The sequence below is a fragment of the Beta vulgaris genome, chromosome 2 (assembly GCF_026745355.1).
Source record: "Beta vulgaris subsp. vulgaris cultivar EL10 chromosome 2, EL10.2, whole genome shotgun sequence".
Lineage (NCBI taxonomy): Eukaryota > Viridiplantae > Streptophyta > Magnoliopsida > Caryophyllales > Amaranthaceae > Beta > Beta vulgaris.
In genome coordinates, this window is record NC_079203.1 from 38,096,707 (window position 1) to 38,108,234 (window position 11,528).

Below are 11,528 nucleotides of genomic sequence, written 5' to 3' on the forward strand. Positions count from 1 at the left end.
AAGGAAAATGATTTACAAGCTAATCTGATTTAAGAGTTATGGGGTAGGAAAACTTAGTTCCTAGAAGTCAAAAGTTTTCCTGTAATTGTAGTATTGTCAAAAACAGATTTGACCATTGGGTCAACTTGATATTGACCTGATTTGAACTTGGTTTGACTTGTGAATGTCAGTCTTCAGACCTGACCGAAATTTGACCTGGGATTACCGACCTGACCGGCACTCGACAAGATCATATTTTGACCTGACCACACAGACCTGTATTCAAATTCGAACCTAATCGTAACCCAACCAAATATTAACCCAGAACCCGACTAGATCTAGTAAACACCAGATTTGTTTATGACTGACCTGAATTCAGCTATATTTCATATTAACCAAATAAAATAAAATGTACCTTATTTGAGCTGATTTTATAAACCAACCTATTTGGACGACTAAAACTCACCAAATTATTAAAATTCAATTATTATTAAATATTTACAAAATCATTTAAATATGTATATATTTTGCTACATATATATGCATATAAATATATATAATATTCATTCCCTTAAGGTGTCTATAGCATATTAGTAGAAGATCAAGTTATAATATAACCTAGAAATTATTGTTGTTAGTACTTGATCGATAAAACTCATATTTTTTTTAATGTTTTAAGTAAACTAGAATGAATTGCAATGAATTTAAAGAAATACATTTTGAAAAATTTATCACCATGTTCCTTCTTACTTTATATCTCACAAAAATCAAATTATTTTTTTATATCTATAAAATCATTTAGATATGTTAATTTCATCTTTTACTAAATGTATACTATATATATCATTCCTTTATAACTATTTATAAGTTGGTACGATTTAGAATTATATTTTTTGATAATATGATATTATTTCAAAATAATCCAATTAATACATTTATAAAAATATAAATAATAATTGATATCTCTATTATATAAGCCAAGGGAGGAGGTGTGGTGTCCTCTTTTGAAGTGCCTAAATTACCCTCAATGATCTAATTAATGGAATGAAAAAAATTACAAAAGCAAATCATTTAAAAATTCTCATTCCAACTTGCCATTTAAAATAAGTTTAAAATGGTATATGCATCAAATACTTCAATCAAAAATTAAATGGACAAAATATTTATACCTTATAAAAAAAGATGGCATACATAACGTGCACATGAAAAGTCTGAACATTCACTACCTTTGATACTCTTTAATTCAGTTAAACCAACTCATTATTTTTGTTCTTTTTGTTCAATATTCATTCACAAAAAATTAATGTTAACAATCACTCACAACCTTTTTATTTTTTTACATTAGCAAATTTATATATCTAAATTCATCTAACTGTTGAATTTTTCACATTTAAGTTTAATCATAAATAAAGTATGAATGGAGTATCTAATAGAATAACCAATTTTGAAATTAACGCACGCATCGCGTGCATATGAAGGCTAGTATTATGAAAGAGAGGAAAGTGAGTTTCTTTCACTCTTGTATTAACAAGATAACATAAATTTATTAGACTTACCACTATTAAAATCAAACTAAAATAATTACTTGAATTAACCAACAAATATCACTTTGAATTAATTAACTAAACATCGAATTAAAATCAAAATTACAGAAAAATAAAAACAAAAAAATCAACAAAAATAACATCAAAAAATTACAGAGAAATTAACAATAAAATACAAAAAATGAAAATAAATATATAAATTAATAGTTGACTGTGAGTTTGGCTCATTTTCATCGTCTTTATCATGCATCTTCATCCTCTTTATCTTCTTCATCACCAGTAACAAGACTAGGCATAGACACTTCAACTGTTATGGTTCATCCTCATATTCTCTTGTCATAGTCACAATCTGCTCTCCAGCTATATCCTCAATCTTGAAAGGGAAGCTACTCGGAGCCTCAACAGTTTGTAGAAACAAATAATACAAGAACACAACAAGAATAAGTGCTATAATTTCCTACAGTAAAAGAAGCGGGTTTAAATAAGGAGAAACTGCAAAATAATTAAAAAATCGAGACATAAACCTGAGCAACAACAAGTCCATAGGCATTAAGGCTATGTTTGGCAAAACTTACTGAAATGGAGCTGAAACTGATAAGGTGGCTGAAACTAATTAGGTAGCAGTTGAAACTGTTAAGGTGCTGAAACTGATAAGCTAGCTGATTGCATAACCTGTTTGGTAATATTATTTATGACGGTAGCTGAAATATCTTTTAGACTTGAAAACATAAAAAGAAAATATCTTTTTAGGCTTAAAAAGATAAATAATAATAATAATAATAATAATAATAATAATAATAATAATAATAATAATAATAATAATAATAATAATTAAATTTCAGCACCTGATCTCGGAAGCTATATTTTATTCCAACTCAATTTCAGTCAAATTTTGGACTTAAATTTTATTTAAGTTCCTTCACCAAACACCACTAATTATATCAGGTGACTTAAAATTGTAGTACCTTATCATTTAAGTCACCTGAAATGCTTCCCCAAACAGAGCCTAAGACTCTTGGTAAGATTCACAATATCTTCATAATCAATATTAAATTCAGCCGCAAAACTTCCAGAATCTGGAATTTCTTCATTCTTCTCGAAATATCCGAAGACATAAAAAAGAAGGAATTGGTAGAACAACTAGAACCTAAGATGCCCCAGTCAAGAATTAAAAATCGAAATTAGACAGTCAAAATGAAATTAGAGATCCAAAATCGTAGCTTGACCGCAACTTCGACCTTCAGCGGAGCTCCGAAAATTCGTAGCTGAACGATGGCGAAGACGAAAGGGTGTTGGTGCGAAAACACAACGACTTTACGTTGAGACGAACAAGGTGTCTGAGTCTTTGATGAAGATGGTGGTTGAGTCTTCAACGAGCGACGAGCGTCGATCGAGGATGATAGATTGTGGATAGTCTTTGAGGCGCGACGAGTGAGGATGAGAGTGGTGGATAAGAGTGGTGGATAAGAGTGGTGGTTGAATCTTCAACGAGCGATGGAGTGGGAGGGGGTGGTGCAGTCTTCGACGAGCAATGCAGTGGGGTTGTTGAGAGTGTGACGAGAGAGGAGTGGGTGGTTGAGGGGATGGTATGTTGAGGAGAGAGAATGACATAAGGAAGAGGAGGTGGGCGGATGAGATAAGGATAGGGATTAGGATTTTAGAGAAAAGAGATGGAAGAGACAAGGAAAATGGGAGATGGATTTGAGTCTTTGAGAGATTGATGGTTAGATTTTTAATCATTCTCGAATCAAGGGTTTTAATTCATGATCCATGATATTAATCTTTGACCAATAGAAAAAGAAAATGACCTAGCACATAGATTGATGACTTATCACATGATTGGAAATCTTATATTTTTTTTTATAATCTTACAAATTCTTGTCTTGGTTTAGTAACTTCTAACTTTAATAATTAGTCAATTATTTTATTATTTTGAAATTTTGGTTATTTTTATTGAAATTATTATGATTGTACACATAATATAATCATTATTATTATTATTATTATTATTATTATTATTATTATTATTATTATTATTATTATTATTATTATTATTATTATTATTATTATTATTATTATTTAATTAGAGTTATAAATCAAGTTTCTAAATTTTAATTAAACTCCTTATCTTATTACTTATACAACTATCAGCCTATTACTCAATTACTCCCTCCGTTTCCTAAAGATCTTTCCACTTACTGTTCCTACAGATACCAAGGAAAATCAAGTTGTGTGGGGCATGGTGTGAGTAAAGTAGGAGAGAGAAAGGAGTTAAGATAAATAAACAAATAAAAAGAGGTTAAAGTAGGAGAGAGAAAGGGAGTAAAATTGAATTAATAATGTAATGGTGGACCATATGATAGTGACATGAGAGGGTAAATAGGGAAATTTGTTTTGCCAAATAAGGAATAAAGCAAAAAAGGGAAGATCTTTTGGAAACACCCTTAAACGGAAAGAGGGAAGATCTTTAGGAAACGGAGGGAGTAAGTAATAGTATAATTATATTTACTTAATTAAGTAAACTTATATGTAGTGTTACATTGACATAGATTATCGAATTACAATGATACATTTATTTATCTCGTCCAATAAGTACTTATTTCAATCCAAATACATGTTTTTGGTTTCGAAATGCATTTCACATGAAGACTAATAGCTAAAATATTGTATTATTCTTGAATTAGCTTATAACTTACTAGTCTTCTATACACGCGATGCGTGCATCGATTGTTTGGGTCTATTCTTAATAAATTTCATCGAAATATAATTTTAGAAGTGTGATTTACAACTATTCTTATACAAACTACTGTAATCTATAAAGTTTTTAAAAATTGAGTTAAACATTTAGATATAAAGTTTTGTAGTCAAATTAAATTTGTATTTTTTTTATTGAGCAACCAATTTTTTTCATTATGTCAAGTTACTTTGTTAATGCCTATTTATTTTATTGGAAATTTTAACCCATCTATAAATTAGGAAAGGATATAAGTATACAAAATCTGAATATCCAATTAAGTATATATATTTAGCTAAGGATAAAAAAGACATTTCATTGGAGGACACTATACCCCTCCCCCCACATTGGCTTATATAATAGATATATTGATACATTCATAAATCTTATCTAGTAACAACTTCTTTCAATTATCGTGGAACAAGTTAGTGAGTTACTGAGTTGGTATAATTTTAAGTGATTAATTGACTAAATGCTGAGTTAACATATGATTGTTATTAACACGTTACTAACTAGTAAGTATTTGTTAACTTATTGACTTATGGTTGTTATGTTTACTATCATTTATATAAACTGTTATTATGTTTATTCTTATTATTGTACAAAATATTAACTCTAGTTATGATCACTTATGCCTAGCTCATATGAACCATTGTTGTAAATATATGATTGTCATTTGTTACAATATCATAACTTACTAGAGTTGTGTACTAATTTAAAATCAATATAGTATTAGAATGATTTTACAATTATACTAATACCAATGTACTACTAAAATGATTAAACATATTGATAAAATAGTTTGTTTATACTTTATCATATATAATCACAACATAATACATACATACCGCGTTATGTTTGTTATTGTTATTGCTATTATTATCATTGTTGCTACTATTACTACTATTAGAATTTGTATTGTTATTGTTATTGTTATTGTTAGTATTTATGTTCTTCTTTGTATTACTATTTCTATTGTTAGCATTGTTACTATTACTGTTATTATTTGTATTATTATTATCATCATCGCTTTTTGTTTATTATTATTATTATCAATTATTCTCATTATCATAATAGCTATTTACAAACTTATATATCAATCATAATGCTTATAATAATAAATCATTTATATAAACCTTGGAATTGATCATCTACTCGTTATTACTGTTGTTGGTTATAATATATAATATTAGAACATATGAAGAATCGTTCTATTCCGTTACTCATTAGAGTGGTTTTACGCATTTGATTAATCAAAATAAGAGTTGACTAAGGAAATACACTAAACATCACGATAAAAAAATATTATTTTTATTTATTAGTTTTTCGTTATCATCCATATGTTTTTGCACAATCAAATATGTATATATATGTCAATCTTAATGCTTTTAATATATGATTCGTTTACAAAATCCATATAACAAAATCAAAATGACTCGAACATTAGTTAACCGAATTGAAGTTGAATTGACGTTCAATAGTGAATGGACCCAATGCTTCACAATGATCGAACTAAGGTTATTAGTGATTCAACCCGAGTACACTTGTCTCTGCCAAAGAGTACATGAAACCCAAATACGACATGCGTATGCAAACCCAGTTTAAAAATGTCCACGGGTGATCATTTCCGTGAATGAATCGACTTGTAAATGGAACACTCAGACCTGTCCAACACCCAACAATTCACAAATTCAAATGTGATCGACCCAGATAAACAAAATCCGACTAATCACGACCTGGGGCATTGATTTTTAGAATCCTGATCTATCCGGGTCTAACCTGATTCGTCGTAGGTATATCCAGAACATGTTTGAGAACCTATTTTACTATATACTAGTAGTAGTATTAGTATGCTGTAATTGTTATTAGTTTATTACTATTCATTAAAAGTTGGGGACACAAAGTTAATGAAGTAAAAAATGAGCTACTTTAGTTATGCCATTTGATAAATTTCTCCATGTCTCTGCTATGGTTCTATCCCATCCATGACAATTTATAGATTGTTGTATCAATATAATTTGGCAACAGGGTAATGAAATGATGAAGACGATTATATTAAGCGTGCTAGATTATTTATGTAAACAAGGACGTCATAATGCTTGGTTTGTGTATGATAGAAAATATAATTAGGATAATATTTTCTAATCGGTTGAAGATACATAATGCGTGCATTGTGCTCCCGGGAGCACAATAATGAGAAATGTGCTCCCACAATACGAAAACGAACATTTACGAATACGAAAACGAACATTTACGAATACGAAAACGAACATTTTAATGTTGAAGTGGAACATTACAAAATTCATTTACAAAAATATGTTCTGTTTTCACTAAAAATATGTTCTATATTTGATAAGCATATGTTCTATTTGAGTAATTGAATTCTAGTATTGTTCCATTTCAACCAAAAATGTTCATTTTCGTATTTGGATTCTGGTAATGTTTCACTTCAACAGTAAAATGTTCTTTTTCATAAGCGAATTCTTGTAATGTTCCATTTCAACAATAAAATGTTCGTTTTCGTAGATGAATTTTGTAATGTTCAACTTCAACACTAAAATGTTCGTTTTCGTATTCGTAAATGTTCGTTTTCGTATTCGTAAATGTTCTATTTTGTATTTTGGGAGCACAGTTCTCATTGTGCTCCCGGGAACACGATAGAATTTTCAGAAGATATATTTTTATAATTTAGATAGGATTTGGATTCCTAAGGTAGTTAGGCTTATTATTGTGTAAACACTATATATACTAGTATTACATGCACGCAATGCGTGCGATAACGTGTGATAACAAATGAAGTAGAAAATAAAATTAATTGGGTAGAAAAATTATCTTTACATTTTATTTTCTCAAAAAACTGATGTTCAGTTTAAATGTTCTACTTTTTCCCCCTTTTTTCATTCAAAATGAAACAGTTAGTTATATTCTATTTTTTTTTTTCTATTTTTTGGTGTCCCCCATGTGTTGCCTTATATAATAGAGTTTCATCGATAAGAATTATTCAAGATTACAGAGTTTACATTAGCTACCACTTATTAGGGTTTTATCTTCCTCTCTCCTCAAGAAAAAAAAAAAAAAACTCTCATTCTTCTCCTTCAATGGCTGCCACAACAGTGAAGAAGATCACTCTGAAATCCTCCGATGGTGAGAATTTCGACGTCGAAGAATCCGTTGCTCTTGAATGTCAAACCATCAAATACATTATCGAAGATGATTGCGCCGACAACGTGATTCCTCTCCCTAATGTCACTGCAAAGATCCTCTCGAAGGTTATTGAGTACTGTAAGAAACATGTTGAATCTGTTGCTGCTGCTAAATCTTCTACTGAAGATGGTTCATCTTCTTCTAACCCTACTACTGCAGATGAAGAAGAACTCAAAACTTGGGACGCTGAGTTTGTTAAAGTTGATCAAAATACACTGTTTGATCTTATCTTGGCGGCTAACTACCTGAACATCAAGAGTCTGCTAGACTTGACCTGCCAAACTGTGGCTAACATGATGACAGGCAAGACCCCAGAGGAGATCAGGAAGACCTTCAACATCAAGAACGACTTCACCCCTGAAGAGGAAGAAGAAGTTAGGAGGGAAAACCAATGGGCCTTTGACAATTGACTCACTAACTTCTCTACAATGTCCATAGGAATAGGGAGTTTGTTGATAATAAGAGTTGTTCTTTTAATTTATTTAAGAAATGATATGTCAATTTAGCGTAGTAGTAGAAAGTCAGGCCTGTTCTTTTGGACTTATTTTCAATTAATTTGATTTCAGTTTTTTTATAATTCAGTTTGATTCAATTTAGTTCAAATAATTTCAATTCGTTTCATTTTAATTAAGTTAATTTCAATTCAGTTCAGTTTCTCTCCGTGCAAAAAAAATGAGGCCTAAAGCATCAGGATTGTACAAATATATGCTAAATGGATGGGAAAATATTATCCTAAATATTTTCTCTATCGATTCATAATTAAGTTACTAATCTATATATAAATATATTAAAAGGCGTGCGAAAACAAGAAACTTCTTTAGGGTGTTTTAGTTCATGTAATTCATGTACAATAAAAAAAATTAAATAATTGCATAGTATAAGGTTTGATCCCAATACGTCAAATAACCACTAGGCTAGGTTGTATTTAGTGTTATTATCATAAAGTATTATGTCAATAAATGAATTTTTTTCTTACCCGAAGCATAGCCCGGGCCTAATAACTAGTTAACATACTTAAACAGCCATCTTCCGAGTAGGAAATTTTGAAGACTTATATGAGTTGTGACTAAGGCTTCTAATTAGATACTTGAGCAACTATAATAAACTTTACCCTGACCCAAATTTCAGGTCGAAAACCTCAACCCAAACCCGACCTTATGTTTTTCTGGCTGACCCGAAACCAACCCAAAATGATTTGAAATAAAAATCTAAATATCTAATGATAAAAAGAAACTGTCAACTTAATTCAGAAAGGTACTGTATATGTAACATGTTTTAACATAATATAAGTTATTTTTAAATTAGGTCATTTCAGATTATTTTCAGGTTTAAAAGATCAACCTGAACCTAACCCATTATATTTTCAGGTCGGGTTGGGTCGACCCTTTTTTTTTACAGTAAAAAATCTCATCCCAAACCCAGAATTTTCAAGTTAGTTTTAGATCAGATTATCAGGCTGGGTCGGTTTTTGTCGTTACTATAATAAACTGATCAGATGCCATTCATGCCAGTAACGAGCTCCCGGCTTGTTTAATTGGCATTTTGTATTGACTTGCATAACTAAACAGCAACTAGTATTACATTGACTAGCAAATAGCAACTAGAATAAACCGAGGTATCATTGTCATCCAACTTTTTTTAAAATTTGATTTATTATATCTATATATATTAGAGTTTGACACGGATATACATTAATGTATAATAGAGTTTGAATTACCAATTAAATATAGTTTTTAATTGTTTATATCTAGTGAGGGAATTACCCACTGAATGACTGAATAAATATAGCATTTTTAGAGTTACAACAACTTTTAAAATGTTGACAAATTGAATATTCTTATCATTTACCATTTCACAATATAAGGCACACGCGATCTTCGAGGTCGGACTTTGACCGTAAAACTCTCAATTTATGTTGATAGAAAATCTTAAAAAATAATATTATCATAGTATTTTTCAAGACAAATTGAACGGTATAATTTTTATTTATGGTATTTGATAGATATTTGTGGTCAAAGCAAATTTTCGTAAAATGCGAATGCCTTATATTTTAAAACAAAGGAATTAATAAGGAATGGCTAATTAAGTTTTATCTTCACAGCCTTATTCTGTTCCCTTTAAAAAAAAGTTTTATCAAGGCTTCCAACAAGGTTTCTTGCATGTGCCTACCTAGAAGATGGCTAATTAAATATATATGTTACTTAGGATACGTCCTCCTTACCTTAATAAATTAAGTTTCAGGTTCAATTAGTTTATTTCAATTCAGTTCAGATTTGTTCTGTTCAATTCAGATAAGTTCTCCAATCAGGACAATAAGTTCCAATCAAGTGCAATAAGTTCCAATCAGGTCTAATCAGGTCCAATAAGGTCCAAATAGTCAATGATCAATAAATTTGAATTAAAATTGTAATTAAAATACCACTATGATTATTATATAGTATATATTTGTAATATTGTCTATTATTTTATTATTCATATTACGATTAACTGATATGTTATTGTTAAAAATTTGATTAAAGTACCGACATGATTATATAGTATTATAGTTGTATTATTATCTATTATTTTATTACTTATATTACTATTGGCTGATTATGTTATTATTAGAAAATAGGAAAAATTATTTTCAATAAGTCAACCTTTGCGCGGTCTTCCCATTTTAAGTTAACGTTTTGTTTGTCCTTGATTAAGTTAGGCTTGTATGTCTGTTTTCTTCTATTGAGTTTTAACCTGTTTGTGACTTATTTAGTAGGTTACTTATGAAACGTGTTACAATGTCCCACTCCATCCTCACTTGTTTTAGACGAAGGGACATTGTAACACGTATCATAAGTAACCTAATAAACAAGTCACAAACATATTAAAACTCAATATTAGAAAACAAACATACAAGCCTAATTAACTCAATCATAAATAATCAAAAGGTAGACTTAAAATGGGAAGACCGCGCAATGGTTGACTTATTCAAAATAATTTTTGCTAAAAAAAATTGCAATCATGGTCAAATAAGGTTAACAATATTAATCTTCATAATTATAATATTTTGAAATTCGTCTTAAAATAACTAGATATAACATGTTTTTGTAAAATCAAAATCAAAGAGGTTAATTAATCTCTAAATTTCACAAGTTTACAAATAAACATGCATTTCAAAGCCCATTGAAAGAGATGAAGATCAAGGAGCCTCATGGTGAAGATCAAGATTGAAGATTTTATATAGATCATAGATTTTCTACATTTTGTTGTAACAATAATTTTTTGTTAATAGTTATTACATCACTCAATTAATGTAAAAACATGGAGATGTTTATGCATAATTGTCATAAATAATTCCACAATCCCTTTTGAATAAATTGAGCAACCAATGTTACAAATATTGCATGTTTGGCCAATATATCATAGTATATGAATCAAATGACCCAATCTCAATTCAGAGGAAAAATTGCAAATCTAACTAAGTTAAATTGTATGATGATCCACCTTATATTTTAAATTTGTTCTCCATCTTCAAATGGACTAATCATATAATTTGACATAATTAAATTGGTAACTATGATCTCCAAATTGATTTTCGGTCGTTTCACGTGTCTTACTTTAAATGGCCAAATTCCAATTAGCCAAACACAAATCTCCAAATGACTTAATAATCTTCAATTAAGATTATTTCTCCAAAGCTTCAATTAGGAAGCAAACCTCTAAGACTTCTTGAAAACCGTAAATGTGATAACTAATTAAGGTGGTTATGTCAATTCTCAATTAATCGTTAATTAGAGTGATGAACTCTAACTCTTCATCTAATCACTAATTAAGGTGATTATCTTCAACCTTGGCTAATCATCAATTAGGGTGATTAGCTTGACCTTTAATCATATTTAATCCCTAATTAGAGTGGTTATCTTAAAATCTTGATTAATTACTAATTAAGGTGATTAACTTAACCCATTTCATATTTGATCACTAATTAGAGTGATTATCTTAAACCTTCATAATCCTTAATTAGAGCAATTATTTTTCTTATTTGATCACTAGTTAGAGTGTTTATCTTAAACCTCAATAATCGTTAATTA

General features: G+C 29.5%; 1 protein-coding gene across 1 annotated transcript; it reads left to right on the forward strand.

The window, feature by feature from the left end:
- Nucleotides 1-6,986: 6,986 nt before the first annotated feature.
- On the forward strand, nt 6,987-7,871 carry LOC104886861 (SKP1-like protein 1B). Its single transcript, XM_010671390.3, has one exon. It carries the CDS (start codon nt 7,131-7,133, stop codon nt 7,869-7,871), a length of 741 nt encoding a protein of 246 aa, XP_010669692.2. The 5' UTR covers nt 6,987-7,130.
- The last annotated feature ends 3,657 nt before the right edge of the window (nt 7,872-11,528 follow it).